Below are 18,349 nucleotides of genomic sequence, written 5' to 3'. Positions count from 1 at the left end.
CATGTCTGGGGAAGAACTAGGAATAGAACCCAGATCTCCTGGTCCCCGGTCCCATGTGCCCTATCTAGACATTCATTGCTGTATATATCCCCAGGTACATATTCATTTCCCTTAGCTGAATCAAAAAAAAAAGAGTTAACAGTTCTTTAATCCTTCAGTAATATGAGGCCAAAGTATTTGGTTCAATGCAACATGTGTTTGCTGGCTGAATAATGCAAGTTATAATAGCCATGGATCCCTCTAATATGGAAATTACACAGGGAAAGGAAAGGCTTGCATGAAATCTTGCCCAGGGTTTGAGGAGACATTGTTCTGATGCAGCATCACCAATTTAGCATGGGGCTCCTGGCTCACTAGACGGCATTAAAGCTGGGCTTAATAAATAAGCATGGGGAAACACTCACCCACACCTGACAGATGTACAGTCTCCCTTCCTGTTTGGTCCTCTGTTAATACACCTGCACTTCCTCCTAATAGCAGCATTGATCAGTTGGCTGCTTTGCTACTATTAGGTAGCTGTGTTCTCTGATCCCTCCAATAGAGTTTACAATGCACAGTTTGGAGTTCGTGCTCTGATCAGATCCGCTACGAAACTTTTTTACATTTTTTTTTTTTTTTTTACATTCACATAGCAACTATTTTATTACTCCAATCCTGTGTCTTTCTCCTGGGCCACTCCCCCTTCTTGATCTGTGGTGTTTTATGTACATGGAAAAGTTTTGACTGTGCAAAGGATTGGAACATTTCATGTAGCTTCTGTTTCCTTCCTATGACTTTTCTCCCCAGATTTGTGATATCTCTGCATTTTGTTCCCCTCCACACCGTATAGCAGAGGAAAACACAGAGCAGAGATGACCCATACCTACAGATGGGGAAGGGCACAGTGAGGGCAGCAGGCTTCAGCAATGTTACTGAGCATGCTCCGTCCGTGTGGGCATGCTCAGTACAAGCCGAGCCAAGCAGCACCTGGGGCGGGGCACATGACCCCACTCACGCATCGCCTCTGACACCAAGCCCTGTAAATCTCTTCTATTTCTATAGCTCCTTTTTTTCTTTCACTTGCTCTCTTTAATTCCACAAGTAGGGAATTACTTGGTCAGGGGTAAATCAGAAACAAAATCCAATATGTTTCAAAAGGGCTCTCTGCAGCTAGAAAAGCTTTTACAAATATTCCTGACTTCAGGAAAAGTACCTATCATTAACCATCCATAGCTGCCCTCCCCCACTGAAGTATGTATAAATTGCTGAGTTCCAGTGACAGGATGGAGCCAATATTACAGGACTGTCCATAGGTGCTAGAAGTAGGGGTGCTGTGAGTGCTGTAGCACCCTGTGGCTTGAAGGGTTTCCATCATATACAGGGCTCACAGTTTGCCCTGCCTTCTACCTTCACAAGCAACCCCATCATACAATTGACTCATACATTTGCCCAGTTCTCTCTCAAAACTAATTAAGTTGTTTGCCCCCACAAGTTCTATTGGGATGCTGTTCCAGAACCTCACCTCTCTGGTGGTTAGAAACCTTCAAATTTCCAGCCTGAATTTGTTCATGGCCAGTAAATATCCATTTGTTCTTGTACCAACATTGTCCTTAAGCTCTAATAGCTTTTCAGCCTCCCTGGCATTTACTACCTAATGTATTTATGGAAAGCAATCGTATCCCCTCTCAGCCTTCTTTTTGCTAAACTAAACAAGTCAAGCTCTTCCAGTCTCCTCTCATATTGTAGGGCTATCTTAGTGACTCTTCTCTTCGCTTGTTCCAGTTTAAATGCATCTTTCATGAATGTGGGTGACCAGAATTGTACAAGGAACTTGCAAGACCTCATTTGGAATACTGTGTACATGGCATTAATGCTGCTTTATCTCTACTGGAAATGCCTCACTTGATGCATTGCTGGGGTGTATTTTGCCTTTTTCACAGCCACATCACATAGGTGACTCATCGTCATCCTGGGATTGACCCACACCCCCCAGGTCTCCTCCCTCCCCTGTCACTTCCAACTGATCATCCTCCAGCTTGTAGCAGAAATTCTTATTATTAGACCCTAAGAGCATGACCTTGCATTTTGTCTATTGAATTTCATCCTACTGCTGTCACTCCAGTCTTCAAGGTCTTCTAGATCTACCGGTATAATATTCCAGTCCTTCTCTGTATTGATGGTGCCTCCCCAAGTAGTATCATTAGATCCTCCTTTTTGTGCCAAGGTCATTTAATTAAAATATTGAATAAAATCGGTCCCAAGACCAATCCTTGAATAACTCCATTAGTAACTTCCTTCTAGTCCGATAATTCATCTTTTGACCCAACCCGTCACCTACTGCCTTTCAGCCAGTTCCTTATGCACCTTACAATTCTTGTACTGATCACCATCTTCCCTAAATTAATTAATTTGCCATGTGGTACCATGCCAAATGCTTTACTGAAATCCAAGTATATTAGATCTACTGCACTTCCCCTTATCTAAAAAATCTGTTACTTTCTCAAAGGAAGAAATCAAGTCAGTCTGGCATGATCTATTTTTGGTGAGCCCATGTTACAGTACATCCCCTTTACTACTTACCTCCATTAATTTAATTAATTTTTCCTGCCCTTTAGTCATACAAGAAAGAAAATAACATTTCATTACCTCTGCATCCAAGACTAAAGTGAATTCTAACCCAAAACAGCCAAAATTGATCACTTTGGCAAAGCAGGTCCCTTTGCTGATTACCAGGCAAAGTAGGTATGTCTATGCAAATGTGATCTGCTGCGGTCTCTTGTCTCCCATCTCCCCCAAATTCATCAATAGATAGCAAGAGAGAATTCATTCAGACCCTGGTTTACACTCATTAACAAGATTACCTTATGGTGGTGAGATAAACCATTCATAGATTTGGGGTTTTGTGTTGCAGTGAAATAAAATTGAAACAAGGCAAAGGTAGCAGTAACAGTTTTTGTTTTTTGTTACTTCCACAGGTGCAATTACTTTGATTTCAGTGCCATTACTCCAGACTTGTACTGGTGTAACTGAGAATAGGCTGTCAGTGTTCTGCATTTTGGTGTGTTTACCCTGAGAATTCTGCCATTTTCAGTGAAGACAGTTTAGTCTATCCTCTCACTGCTGGCTTGTTACCTCATACTTCTGTTCTCATGGTATAGGTGAATGAGCCTGATTCTTCACTATTGATTCCTTCTGTAGTCATTTACATGTGTAAAATAGTAGATAATCAGCTGAACATGAGTTCCCAGTATGATGCTGTGGCCATAGAAAAGCCATAAGTATTATTAAAGAATTGAAAACATGCCTTATAGTGACAGAGCAATAAGACAATCTATTTAGCTTACAAAGAGAAAGGTAAGGGGTGACTTGATTAACCCATATGTATATATATGGGGAACAAATATTTGATGATGATCTCTTCCTCCAAGAAGAAAAAGATACAACAAGATCCAATGGCTGGAAATTGAAGCTAGATAAATTTACATATTATTTCCATTTCTAATTTTTTTAAGAGTGAGGATAACTAATAATTGCAACAATTTACTAAGGCTTGTGGTGGATTCTCCATCACTGACAATCTTTAAATAAAGAGTGGATGTCTAGTTCACAAGGAATTATTTTTGGGACGTTTCATGGCCATATATTATGCAGGAAGGTCAGACTAGATGACCACAGTGGTCCCTTTTGCCTTAGAATCTATGAATCTACATGCAAACTAAATATAAAATGCTACTGTTCTGCACCCGTTTTACATATATGGAAATGATTACATAAGGCAGCAGAAAAACAGACCCAAATATTGTTAAGGCCTTTGTCCCTTCCAACAAACTGTCACTTTCCATACCTATGGTAGCAACTAGCTTCCATTATTAGTAAACCCTATTTTATTTCTCCTGTAATTTTGGTTTGGAAAATATTATTTGGCTTGAAAATTCCCAGATGTGCATCAGATGCAAAGGACACTTTCTACGAAGTTAAAGAATATTTGTTAAATTATTGAGTTAATACATATAATTAAAAATGTATCCAGATCTAAGCTGTTCTGGTTTTTGTTTAACGTTCCATTTTCTCTTTTTAGTACAAACACAGCTTGCTACCCTTTCAGATTTCCAAATAGTTAAATCCCATGTGTGAGCTATTTTGAAAGAATATAAATTGAAATTAAGCAAGGTTGCTAATAATTTACTTGTGGATAGCTATGGGACCCATCCTGTTTCCATGAATGTCAATGAGAGGGGAAGGGTTGGGGTTTCCATTGTTTTAAATGGGAACAAGATGAGCTGGTACAACCAAGATTTTCCAAAATGTCCACTGATTTTTAATTTTGGATGGTCAGCTCAAGTTGGGCACACACAAACTGAAGCACCGAGTCTTCTATGCCCCCTTTGAAAATACTGGTGTGGGTGGGAGAAAGACAGCGAGAACGCTACCCTATCATTGCTGCCTGTAACTTAAAAGAACATAAAAGCACTTCTATAATAACAGACAGCTTCAGACTTCCTTCAGCTCAGGGTTAGACAGCTGTGTTTTGGGAGCTGAAGGACAAAGGTTTCAGTCTCTGCTTTGATGTTTGTTGCTTTATTATAGAAAGTAGATGGTTTCTCCATAATTAAGGCTTCAAGCACTTATCACCCTGATTTTGAGAGTGTGGAATGATTTAATTAAATTACTTATTTTAAAAATCATTTATTTAATTCAGGTTGAGGCTTTTTAAAACTAATTTGATGATTTGTGCTATTGCAACTTTAGATTAAAACTTATAGTGTACTACATTTATAAATGCTAGGGACTGGGAGGTTAAATGCTACTACTGCTAAAGGTGTCTTACTTGAATTTTACAAAACTGCTACAGGACAAAACAAAATACTAAAAATTAAGGCCTTGATTCTGCAAATACTTAGGTAGGTATGTAAATTTATTCACATGAATAATTCCCCTAACTTAAAAATAATGACTTGTGCTTAAAGTTAAGCACAGTACATATCTATACACAGCAACAGGGGCTAAAACTGATTTGTTTTAATCTTTTCTCTTAGTGGCATTAAGATCTGTGTCACTTCAAAACAAAATTGCTTCAGTATTAACAATGAAAAATTATTTAAACTTCAGTATATTTTAAAAGTTCACAAAAATGTTGTTATATACACAGATCAAATTGGTCAAAATATAGGAGCTAAAGTTAGGCACCTAAGAGCTTTGGAAAATCCAACTCTTAAATCACTTAAGAGCACAAATCACACTGACTTCAAGCTGTAATCCTTGAGTGAGAAGTATAGCCTAGTCAAGGTATTTTAGTTTCCTTGACTTGTAGGCATTCAGTATATCAGAAGTTGATGCTGGTTTCAAATATAGCAAGTGCTATTTGTTTATCAGTGTTGTATATGAGTTTGTGTTATTTCACTAAGGATATTAATGAGACCTTAGACTTGCCTCATCCATCACAGGGGTGGATTTTAAGTGTGAAATTTCTTACAGAAAATTCTATGTAAAATCTAAAATTTTACTAACAGAGATTGCAAGACTTCAAAATGGCTGTTTTCTGAAACATTCACTAGGTGTCTAATATTTGTTTCTGTCCCTCTATCTGCTAAACAAAGTCAGATTATACTGTCAGTATTTGAATCCTAGGTAGATTTTGATCTTGGCGGGAGGCCATTTTCAATGGTAAAAATAGTAAAATACTTGAAATTGTCACTGTCCAGTTTCCACATAGTGATTCACTGGCAATGAACTTTATGATGAGGGAACATCATGGCAAAGAATGTTTTCATTATCTACCTACAAACCAGTCTAGACTTCTTTTCAAAGTGACTCCTCCTGCTGCAGCAGATGACTCCCTACCAACTCCATTCCAGATCAAGGTGGGGAAGCAGGGTTTGACTAAGTTATATGGTCCCTGGTCTGCTCCTGAGTCAGTTTGACTATGTCCTGCCTGTTACTCAAGGCTTATGGCAAAGCCCCAGTCGAGCTCTTAATTTGCTTTTTTTTTTTTTTTTAAATGACTTTTACCAACATTTTGCCCACACAACAAAAGCTGTGCATAAATTAGCCTATCCAAGCTAGCTTGAATGTAGCTAGCACAGGTAATAGTAGCAGATAAGACAGCACAGTGCAGGCTTTGGAGTAGACTAGTGAACAGAATATGTACCCAAGATAGGTGCAAAGTTTATACTGACTGTGTTGTACTGTCTGCACTGTTATTGTTACCCGTACTAGCTGGATGTAAGCTAGATCTGGTAAGCTAGTCATGCACAGTTTTTGCTATGTAGACATACCCCTAGTTTTCTAGGAAATATCCGTATTTTGTCAGATGTCCACTGAATAATTCTGAACTGTACAACAGCCATTAGTTATCATGACTTGCTCCTTTAATTCCCTAATCTAGTAATTTTATCCATTGCATTTTTTTTAAATTAAAACTGTCTCTAACTACACAAGAAAAAAGCTGAAAAAAATTCTGAAACTCTAAAAACAAGTAAGAGAATCAGTTACAGTTGCAAAGTGACATCAATGTAATTATCTGTTGCATCAAGTACAAACTTGAGCACTTAAAAGCTAGTGCATATTTCTTCATAAAAATCTGAATAACCCAAAATAAATGTTGTTCTTTCATCAGAAAGCTGAAAACAAAAACACAAAATGCAACTCTTTTGAGAAAGAAACATTCAGAACTTCTCCACAAAAAGTTTGTAAGAATATTTTAATATGGACAAAACATTTTTTCCCTAATCCCATTCTTGGATACAGCAAAACCATTTTCAAAAAAAAAAATCTACCTGAAGAACACACCCAGAATGGAAAAGTTCAGGCTGAACAATTTAGTTTGGCAAAGTTTTATAAGCAACCTAAAACGGGGTCTTTAGAATGAAACATCTGAGGCAACTTTAACTATGAGCAGTGCTACCAGTTCCACCTATAATAAATCATTATTATTACACTTTCTGTTTAACCTACACCCACAGACAGAGAGAGACAGAGAGAGAGAGAGAGAAACAGATACAAGTTCTTCAGCAAAAACCTCTGCTATTAGGTGATGAATATATTAATTGATTATATTTTCCTTAAAACATCTCTCAAAAGAAAGTATTTAGATACGGAGGTCAAGGTAAAAATTTATACATTAAACCTCAACACTCTATGGATCAAAGTTAGGGTTATTTTGTCTCGATGACATTCTTTTCTGTATATTTAAAAAGAAAATGTGTTTGTTTACAAGGCCCAGACACTTAAATAGGAAATTAATAGTTGACAACATACATTTTACACTGCCCCACATACAATGTGGTAGGTAATGCAATGACCCCATAACACTCCCTCCCATTGGAAAAATGTCCATTAAGTGTCCAGGAGGAAATTTCAGTAAGTATCTTCTCACAAAGCTCTCCCTACATCAGCCTGATGGGAAGCAGAGGATAGCCATGGTTTTAAAAAAAAAAAAAAAAAGGCTAGGGAGACCATTCCCAAACCTAGTGGATTCCCAGAGATCCATGCAGATCCCTGCAGATCCACAGGAGCTCAGGGCCATCTCTGTGCAAGCTTTGTGCCCTAGTAGCAACCACATCCAGTATCCTCCCCAGAACACGGCTCCACAGGAGCAATGCCACTTTAAGACCTGCCACAGCTGCATCTGGGCTTTGTTCATAAAATACAGACAAACAGATATGTACATATAATTGTACACACACCCTTGCTTCCAAACGCTTCCACTGTGTATTTTTCTGAAGAAACTACATAAACTGTATTACCAGTGTGACCCTTAAATTGGCCACTAACAAAATCAATAAATACTTGTAAATGGCATATTATTAAAAGATAACTATTCTTTATATGAAAGTGTCTGTGTGGGATATAGCCTTGCAAAATTATAATAACTATGTATCAACCTAGGCAAATAATCTGCCTGCCACTCTTATCATAATGATCACTGTTGATGAATACACTGACAGGAGTTGCTCATCAACAAACAAAAAAAATCCCTTATTTCCGCTAGATGTTTACATAAAAATTTTGCAAGGGTGTGTACGTCTGTGTTGTCATGGTGGTGAGGTGAAGTGAGAGACAGTTTTGTTTTAAAGACTGGTCTGAACACAAACTTGCACAGATTTAAAGGAAGACTTGACTCTATATCAATTTAGTTAAACCATCGTAAACCCCGCTGCGGTATACACTGCTATATCAGTTTTAAAACTAAAAATTTAGTTAAATGTTACATCTTCTGTGTACAGGCAAGCCCAAGGATTTCAGAGAGGTATCTGTTTTGACTTCAGCAGCAGAAATATCTGGTACTTTCCATGTTTTGATTGTTTGTATAACTGGCATGCATGATAAGCATTACGTGTTCCAACAAAAGAAAACCATCCGACAAGGATAATATAATAGAGAGCTCGCCAAAGAACACTTTCCAGAAAGAAACTTGTTTGCTGAAATAACAACTTACATTTAAAACACAAAAAAAGTCAAGACTTTTAACAAAATCGGATTTAACCTTGTACAAACAGATCCTATATTCTCATACATTTTACTGATTAAGTAACGTCACTATATTACGCCTTGAGATTGAAAGAAATTGCTTCAGTGGGGAACACGTACACAAATCATTAACATTAAAACTGGACTTTATTATGAAAATGAACATCATTTTAATGCAACTCCCCCAATTGTTTAAAAAATCAATCAAGTTTACAAGTATTGTACTTTATGCACATGGCACTCCTGACCACATATTCATCATGTCCCTTATTATGATAATGTCTTCATCATTTCTGTAGTACTTGAGCTATTATCAATAAAATAACCTCTAGTAGTCTGCTCCACTTACCCCAAATGCTTAAAATAAACTAAATTTATAAATACTTTTCCAAACAAAAACCACCAGTGCTTCATTTATTTTCTTTATTAGTATTTCATCAATGAAATACAAATAGTATGAGTATTATAACCCTGATTCTAATTCCATTCAAATACATTTTCAACAATGTCCCCTTTAAACACGCTTCCTTTGAATATTTCCATATATGACAGCTTCGCAAGAACACTGTGTTTGAAGACATTGGACCAGAACATCAACTAGTGTAAATCTGTGCGACTCCATTGATTTCAATAGTGTAAAACTGATTTACACCAGCTGAGGATCTAGCAGCCTATATCGTGGTTCAGTGATGGAACATCGAAGCACCAACTTTGCACACAATAACCTTGTGCTCTTTTCTACTGAAGTCAATGTGAAAGCTTTACATTTTTTTTTCCCCGCACTGAGTTCATGGAACATTAACCAAAGTCCTAGTTCTCGAGATGCACTATAAGCAAAGAGCCTCGACATATAGGCAAGGAAAAAATTCTGATTCCTGCCTACAACTTCAACATCAAATTCTCACATTATAGGTTTAAACAGTTTTAGAGCCTTCCATCTACTTGCAGCGATCTGGCTGTTTCAGTCAGGGCACAAGCATAATTTTTTCGGGCCCAGTACAAACTTGTAACAAGGGCCCCCTCCCACACACATACCACAATCCCTCATCCTATACATACAATCTCATGAGCCATGAAAATTTTTTTCCTCATGGTATAATAGGGGTTGCTGCCTGGGCTGGGCCCCCCCGGGCCTCCGAGCCCTGGTAAAGTGTACCTTTCCCCTCCCCCCCCGTCCCATGTGGGATGCCCTGGTTTCAGTTAGTGAACCATGTTGTCTTTCTGGCCCAATAATCTAGTGTTTGTTATCAGTATCCAAAGAACTTGACAGACCCTTTCAGTAAAAGCTTCTATAAATATATTCAGACCCAGGATTTGAAGAGAAAAGAAATTGGGGATGATGATTAAAGTAGCAAAATGGTTCAAGCATAACACACCAGTTTACTTTAGCTATAAAGCAGATGTGCTTTATATTCCAAACATATTCCACTGGCTATGCATGAAATCAGAACTCCAGGGAGTCAGGGCCATAGAAAAAGAAAATAAATCTTCATTTAAAATCTTGATTATAGTAATATCTCAGTATAAAACACTAATCATATAAGAAAAATAACATACCTGTTTGTCATTGGCCCTATGAAAGGGTTCGTGATTAGCTGCACAGTGGCTTTAGAAGCGAACAATAAACCAACTTGAACATTTTCATTTAGCAGGTCCTTGTCTTTCGTGGGGCAATCAGATGATATATTAGTAATGTTTACCACCATTTGCTCAGTCTGAGTATGATACAAATCTCTTGATCTTGCCCTATCAGACTGACTTCCAGTATCCATTGTGGAGTTGTCATAATAGGAGAAGATGCTCTGAAAACTGTCCACAGTTGATGAAACTATCTCAGGCCTAATAGTCTGGATTTCTGTTTCATTTTTCTGGTGTTTGATGCTGTACAGGTAACTGGGAATTATTGGCACTGGAAAAGCAAACACAATATGTAGGTAACTTAGCATTTGTTGTATGTAAATGCCATCATTTCATTAGCTTGCACACTTTATCACAGAAAATGTAACATCAGAACAAATAAAAATAGGGCTTTGCTATATAGAACAGTGATAAAAGTTTGATTTTTTCCCCCTATGCAGCAAAGAATTAAAACAACAAACACTATTCCAGAAAAAAAATACTGACTGTACTGAATTATAATTAGGAAGTGCATTAGAAGCCTTTTCCATAAATATTCATTTTATGGTGATTGGCATGACTATAAAGCTTTCTACACAAGAACTGTTTAAGGGCAAAACATATGAAGAACCCCAAGACGTTATATTTGTGCAGTCTTGTTGTGTGATGCTTTTACAAAGAACATTTTACTAAGCTAAGAAGACATTTAAACCAAGGAAACTGCCAATAAAAATAGATTATGTTCAATAAATGTTGCTGAGAATAACACAATTAAGAGGGGATTTTTTAAAATTTTTTTACATTAAATAAATGGAAATCTAATATTGATGCACACACTGTTCATTGCTAGTTTTGTTTTTTAAGTTCACATAAAAGGAAATCATTTAAAGGTAAAATTCTGTATGTGTTTTAAAATCTTAGCTGTATCGTAACTGGATTAATATATACTAAAGGAAAATTAGTACTTCTAAAATAGTAAAAGCAGGTGCATCAGTAATTTTTATCAGCAAATATTGACAAAATCAACAGTTGCTTGTTTATATTGCTCCTTGCAAAAGTCTGAATCTATTTACCATTTTGAAATATTTTTTTCAGCAAATCTGCAAACTGAGGCTACATAAAAAGTCTTCCAATATAGTTATTAAACAACCAATTGAATGCATATACTAATGCTTACAAGAGAACATTTTTTCTTTATAAAAAAAAAAAAAAAAAAGGTTTACTTGCCAAAATATATATAATATTAGCTGTTCATTAGAGGCCATATTGTGCATTCATTTTTTTCTTTTTTAAGCTGAACGCTCTAGTGAAATCAATAAGGAATTTAGTTTAAAAATTGCCATGCTAAGGTGTTAGATTTGTAGACTACATATCTCTATAATAAGTGTGTGTGTGTGTGTGTAAACACAAACTAGTACTTTCCCCTTGTTCTGACTTTTTTAAATTGCATCTTTGCATTACATTCATATGAGGACTTCTGAAATAACTAGTTAAAACCTTGAACTTTAAATGCATTTTTAACTGTCAGCATTCTATCTGAATATGTGGTTAGGCCCTGCCTCTATACCATGAATGTCTTCCGTTGATTTAATGGTGCGTTTGGGCCCTTAATCTTTGTTCTCATCAAAGTTGATTTTACTCACCCTAGTTGTGCGAGTTATTTAAAATCTATCGAAGGGGCTTTCCTATTAGTCCAACTAAACATTGCTTTGCCACCAAAATCATCTCCTAAAACGATGATGGGGTGGATGCACAGAAACTATCACAAGGAAACATACGTCTCAAGTGTTATCTCGCCTGTAATTTTGGTTTGCATGACCACAGAGGAAAGAAAATGCTGTGCAGTTAAATATACTTTAGAAAATTACAGATAATTTTTTCCTATTAGAAATTACTAATACGTCTGTGAAGAACTTTTTAGACAATTATCCTGTAATTTTTGTAAATAAACTAAATCAAAATTCTGAAGTAGTAGATGAATAGGAATATGTCTTGGTGTACTATCTAGACTATCTTTCATATATAATTTGAGAGAATGTATTATTTAGAAAGAAACCCTAATCAGACTTGCAGAGGAAGATATACAGAACAATTCAGTGCAGCTAGGGGGAGGTTTTATTGTTAAAGTAAGTTGGAAAGAAAAGGCTCCACATACCCACTACAGTTAGCAGCATGTTGTCCAGGAGTAATGCAATGAAAACAATAAGCAGAATGAGTTTTCGGGACTGCCGACTCTCCCGGAGCCAGCTGAGGATGCTGAATTCATTCCAAGCCATGGCTCAGGCTCCGTCAGGCACTGACTTACACTGCGAACATAGAAAGGAGAGTTAGACAAATCCAGGGAAAGCTGCCTCTTTGTTGCGTTCAGGGCCTGCTCAGTCCTCGCAGATTTGCTTCCCTCTTTCCAGCACTAGCGGAATTTTGTAAATCGCGTTTAGTTTCTTTCTGACTTTCAGGGGTGGGAGGCAGAGTGTAGTTAGCTCTCTACCCACATTCCTAGGTTAGCTTGATGGTCGTTATTATGTGTCATTAAGTGAAAGAAACTCCCCGCTCCTGCAACCCCACGGCTTCGCACCACGGCCCCCAGGCCGTAGGGGGGGGATTAGTCCTAGGTAATCCTCTTGCTTAGAGAAACAGGGGAAATCGACTCAGCCCTTCACTCCCTCCCCGCTTTGTGCCCGTTAACAGGGCAGCCAGCGGCTCTGCCCCGTGGCACCGCAGCCGGTCCGCTGTGTGGAGGACCCTGCTCCCCGCGAACAGCGCTTGGCCCCACGGGCTAGCCACTTATTGAGTAAAAAGGCAGCCCGGAGGCTGCGGGCACTAAGCGAGCCATTGCCGAAGGGCTGGTCCATGGTGTCCCCCCGCCCGCCTGCCTACCTCCACTACACGGCGGGCGGGCGGGCGGGCGACCTGCTCGGGGGGAGCCCAGCTGCGGCGGGAAGGCGGCCCCGGGCGTCAATCTGCAGGGAAACAAAAGCGCCTTGCAAACCGCTGCCCTCCCCAGCCCCGCGGCTCGGCGCGCTCAGCGGCTCGCGGGCACTGCCCTGCGGCGGGGCGACGGACGGGACCCCGCCGCCTCTGCTCCTCCGCGGGTCCCAGGCTTCCCCCCCTCCTCACGGACTGCCCGGGCGCTCGCGAAGCAGCAGGCAGGGGATGGGCGGCAGAAACGGGAAAGTCCCATCGAGGGACGACACTCACTGGGCGGCGTGTCCCCCCCCGCCCCCCTCCCCCCCCCCCCAACTCTCGGCTCCCGCCCGGGACTAGCAGGCGAGCTCCCCGGGGCTGAGGCGCCAGGCGCGCGGGCGCTGACCTGGCCCCGCTGCTTTGCTTTGCTTTGCTGCCGTCCGCTGCCCGCCTGGGCTCCGCGCGCCGCGCGTCCTGCTGGGCCGGGGGGAGCCGCGCCGAGAGCCCCGCGCGCCTCTGGGCAGCGCCACTTACCAGCCTGCTCCTTGACGTCACGCCAGATGCTTATCGCCCCCCCCGCCACCGCGCCAAGGGTGGCCGCGCGCCCTGCCCCAGGGCGCCCCGCGGCCAACCCCAGCCCCTGCCGCGGCCCCCTGCCCCCCAGCGCCAGGGGGAGCTAGTGCCTGCCCGGGCGAGGCAGGCAGCGCGCTGCCGGCACCCGGCACCCGGCTGCCCCTGCACAGCGAGCGCCGCCGGCCGGGGCTCCGGGCCCGAGTCTCGGCCAGCAAATCAAGCCCTTTGTCTCCCTGCAGATGCCCCCCGACGCACCGGCGGCGGCGGCTGGGAGCCCCGCGAGCGGATAAAGGGGAGGGCGATGGGCCAATGTCTTATGGAGCCTGCTGGGGTTACCGGCGTGGCCGGGACTGAGCGAGGCTCCGGGATTAGATGGCCAAATCGCAGAGTCCCGGAGGGCGCTCCTGCTGTGCTGCTGCTAGACTCGCCCCCAGCACCCAGGGGACACGGGCTCCTGGCCCGCTATGCCCGTGGTTAGGATTTGGAGGGGCCTTTGGGAGCCCGCCAGGGACTCTCATTAAACCCGCTTTTGCTTAAAACGCGCAGTTCCCGTAGTAGCAGGTGGGACAGGAGCTGGGGTGAAACGGACCAGCTTTTGTCTGCCAGGTGAATGCTCCGACAAGTTAAAGGGATGCTGCGAGCTGGGCTGGACACGTGCTGGAAGGGGTTAGGAAAGCAGCCTGGCATGCGCTCCACTGGGCCGTGTCCTGGGCTAGATGAGTCCTGTGCCAATGGGTGTCGGGACAGGGAAGCTATGCCCAGGGTATAGTGAAGTATATCACAACCGAATTGGCACGTGTTCCTGATGGATTCAGAAGAGTGCGTGAAATACCCTACGTAAGCTTCACGCAGAAGATTTGTTTCCTTATTTTTCTGTAAACCTTTCCAACAACTTCAGATTGTCTGCATATCTGGGAAGTACTCAAGGCAATCTGCCCCCACAGGCAAAACTTCAGCGTGCCCTCCCCCCCCCCAGGCGATGTCGGACTTTGGGGGAAGGAGGATTGCAGCAAGCTTTCTGATAGTTCCGTGGTTATGGTAGAGGGGGGGAGGGCACCCCTCAGATTTGGCCAAGATGAGGGTGGTAGCTTGGCCAATTCTCAGTGAGTGGCATTGTGACCTGGCACACAGGGTCACAGCACCACTCAGGTTTGGCCCAGCTGCCTCTGCGGCTCAAACCAGCTGTACTCCACCTATCGCTAGACCAGCCTCTGCTGGGAAGGCTATGCAGAAATAAAGGTGTTCTGAAAAGGTCGACAGATATTTAAACATTTGGTCAATGTGTCCTTGAATGACCAAGTTACATAATTTTACTAATTCTTTTCTTAAATACATTGATCCAATTGTATGATTTGACAATTAAATAACCCACTTCCTTGGCACATATGCATGGTATTCCAGGTTTCTTCTCAACCCGCTGCATGATTAGGAATTTATTTCCATATCTTTTGTCTCTTATATTTGAGAAGATGTGAACTTTGACAGTGAAAGTTTCATATTATGTACTTATACAAGCTCAGCTGTACATTATACTCCTCTAGCAGCATGTTTTAATAGTTGTATTTTCATATAGCACTGCTGTCTGAGCTGCATAAGGTCTGCTTTTTTAAAAAAAAAAACAACTCTATTGGACTTTCATATACTTTGCCAATGTTTCTTCACTAGGTGCCTGTTTCAAATCCAGTTAATGCAGTGGGAGTCTTTCCATTGATTTTAATGTAATTTGGATCAGGCCCTAGTTGACTTAAACTGATGACAACATTACTAGAAGAGCACTAGAAGTCTATTTCCTTGGCTGAGTTGCACACATTAGCTGTTCAAGGTTTACAAAGTTAATTGTGCCCCTTTCTGATCAGATGAGTCCTTATAAATGATGCAGGTTCCACTGGAAATTTTGTAGAACACAATCCTTTGGGTTTTAAACTTCTGCTGGTGTCTCTGAATCTAGACTTCCTAGTAATACAGTTTCATATTTTAGTGAATGATGTTTCCATCAGAGGATGGGAATTTTGCTCATGTAGGAAACTGAGGGGAGAAAAATGTAGGTGGTCTAAATTGCTCTTTTGGTTCCTGATACAATTGCCACTGAAGTCAATGAAAATACCTTCTATTAGGTCTCAGTTGTTAGGGGTGAATTTTAGTAAAGTATATTATTTAGTATACATTCATAGCTTCTTCTAATAACTAATAATAATGGAATAGTGTTCAAAGTATCCCAGCAACTTTTTTCCTGTTCCGACATAAGTAACTTTAATTTTACCCTGATATATTCTACTGTACCACCTACATAACTTGTATTCTGATGTATAAATTGATATATTCTACTAGTAGATCATGCATATCAATAAGCCTTCCTATTGCTGTATAAGATGTTGGAGTTGTTTTGTGCATATTTGCATGACTTTCTTAACTAGAAACTCCAGGTCTCAGTCACATTTACACTTAGGACTAAAATCTTAACCTTCCAACCAGAGGTAATGACTTTCTTCTTTGCCCTCAGGCTAAATTGAAAAGTATAATTTACTCTAGTGAGGAGAAAGAGGTTGCCCTCCAATTACCGGACTCTGTTCTGCAAACACACATGCAAGTAACTTTACTAGTTTGAGAAGTCCCATTGCACTCAGTGGGGAAAAGGAGATACATGTTATAGGTATTGTGAGTAGCAGAGAATGGCATTAATAAGGGATGAATTTTAATGATATGTGAATGGGAATATTACATCAGGAAAAATAGGAGTCAGACCTTTTTGTATTCACAGAATGTAACTGTTCTACATTGCCTTCAAGCAGACCTATTCCCCACAGTGTTGCATGTCATATGGATGATAGCTAGAGAAGCAAAGATGCTTCTGTAATAAACTAATGAGACCATGTTATAAACATCTCCAAGTAAAAGACATTTCTTCTACTAGAGCATTTCCCCCTTTTCTCGCTCTGCCTTTTCACTGCTGCTGTTCACACTGAGGACATCTGACCACTCTGTTTTGTTAGAGTTTAAATGACAGGCTTTCTCATTCTCCTATTCTCTCCCTGCTTCCAGACAGCTAACATGCTGACTGCCAGACACACAACACCTATATATATAAAGGTGGATATGCCATCATTTTGACACAAGTGGCTATGATTGCACATGAATACACATATTTGCATGCAACTATACCTACTTGTGCACAGATATTATTATTTACCATTTTTATGATAGTAATGCTTAGAAGTCAAGCAGGCCATGGCTCATGTTCCTCCATGAATAATTGTATGAATTTAAACCAGATGCCTGAATGTTCACTGAAAATCAAACAAAAAGGAGCACGATGGCTGCAAAATTGAACTGAGGGAGAATTTGTAAATGTGTTTGTGACTAACTTTTCCCATTAAGATTTTGATGATTGTGCAACTGCTTAGTGAAACTTGGTTGAAAAATGTGGTGCAAAATTTCCTGCAGTTGTTGATATTTGAAATGTCAACAAAACATTTAATCAAAGTCTCATGTTTTGAAATATTTTGAGCAGCTCTACTCTTTTGTAGTATCTACCATTTAAAGTATAATAGAAAAATTAAAAGGTATTAAAATAGGTATGTTTTTGAAATTCAGATTGAATAATATTATCTGGTGAATTATTAACACTGTTTATATACCTGGGGTAGAATTTTCAAAAGTACCTAAGTGACATATTTTCAAAATGACTTGGTCAGTTAGGCTCCTAAGTCCCATTGACTTTCAGTATGATTCAGGATAAAATTTTCAAAAGTGCCTAAGTTTCAGTGTAAGTCAATAGGACCTACGCTCTTAGATGACTTAAGTGGTTATGAAAGTTTTACCCTTTCCTGAAGAGAAAATTAGTGATAGGAAAGAGATTAACTATTGAATCACCAGTTTAACGTAGAGGATGGTAGCACTGTGTAACCCATTACAGCATGGACTACAGGTAGGTTGAATATCGCAAAGTCAAAGACCAAGAAGTCAAGGGCATTTAAGCCTCAACACTCACATTGTGTTTCCTACCTGGACTTTGACAGATCAAAAGGACTGCTGAACTGAGTCAGTCCCTTCAGCGCCATGGAGTCAGAACAGTCAAATAAAGTGGCAAAGCCAAAGAAGAGAGTCAATGTTACTGCTACTGAAAATGTAACTGCTACTGAAGATGAGCACCTAGCTAGAGATGGCATTGACTTTACTAATTAGTTAGTAGTCAAGATTTCAACAGCAGATGAAGATTTGTCTGCAGCAACATATCATCTGTGCATAGCTGGATGTTGCCCTCGGCAATGGGTGTGCTGTTTCTACATTTTACTGGGCAGGAGTATCATTTTGCAGAGATATTTCCTACGGCTTATTTAACTGTTACAACTAAAAAAAGAAAGAAAATGGTGTACGTTACAGCTGAGTCTCTCATCACTCCTCCTCTGGTAGCTATGGTTCACCCAAGATCCCCAAAGGCGGCACAGATTCAGGCAGCCTAACTGGTAAATTTTGGATGACCACAAAGCATTATGTTAGTACTTTGCATTCCTCTTAATTTCCTATAAGCATTTAAGACATGCCTGTGTTTTATGGATTCTATGAGTGTGTATCACACTTGGGATCTAAAATCAGCACATTTTCCCAGTTCTGACCCAAAGACCTTAAGTTATTATTAATTATACAAATATGGAGAATGTTGTCCTGTCGGAAGCCAATTTCTTCCAGGGAGATTTAATTATGTTTCAAAAGTAGACAAATTCCACATTAGCACATGTCAAGGTAAGATCACTGCAGGCCAGAAAAAGTCACAAATGAACTCAGGAGGAGGATGAAACAGAAACCAATA

At 40.4% G+C, this 18,349-nt stretch overlaps 1 protein-coding gene across 2 annotated transcripts in view; it reads right to left on the bottom strand.

Moving 5' to 3' along the window:
- Positions 1-12,341, bottom strand: part of SLC18A2 (solute carrier family 18 member A2) — a 45,850-nt gene extending 33,509 nt beyond the window's left edge. For both annotated transcript variants that reach the window (XM_067561285.1, XM_067561286.1), the window contains exons 1-2: positions 12,221-12,341; positions 10,006-10,357 (exon numbers count right to left, since the gene is read on the bottom strand). In XM_067561285.1, coding sequence (XP_067417386.1) covers positions 10,006-10,357; positions 12,221-12,341 — 473 coding nt within the window. The remainder of the gene's footprint in view (positions 1-10,005; positions 10,358-12,220) is intronic.
- Positions 12,342-18,349: the final 6,008 nt, after the last annotated feature.

This window comes from Emydura macquarii, unplaced genomic scaffold (genome assembly GCF_026122565.2).
Source record: "Emydura macquarii macquarii isolate MOO-44397 ecotype Brisbane River unplaced genomic scaffold, CSIRO-AGI_Emac_v2 contig_2372, whole genome shotgun sequence".
Taxonomy (NCBI): domain Eukaryota; kingdom Metazoa; phylum Chordata; order Testudines; family Chelidae; genus Emydura; species Emydura macquarii.
The sequence above is the reverse complement of the archived record's forward strand: the minus strand, read 5'-3'. Positions and strand labels throughout refer to the sequence as shown.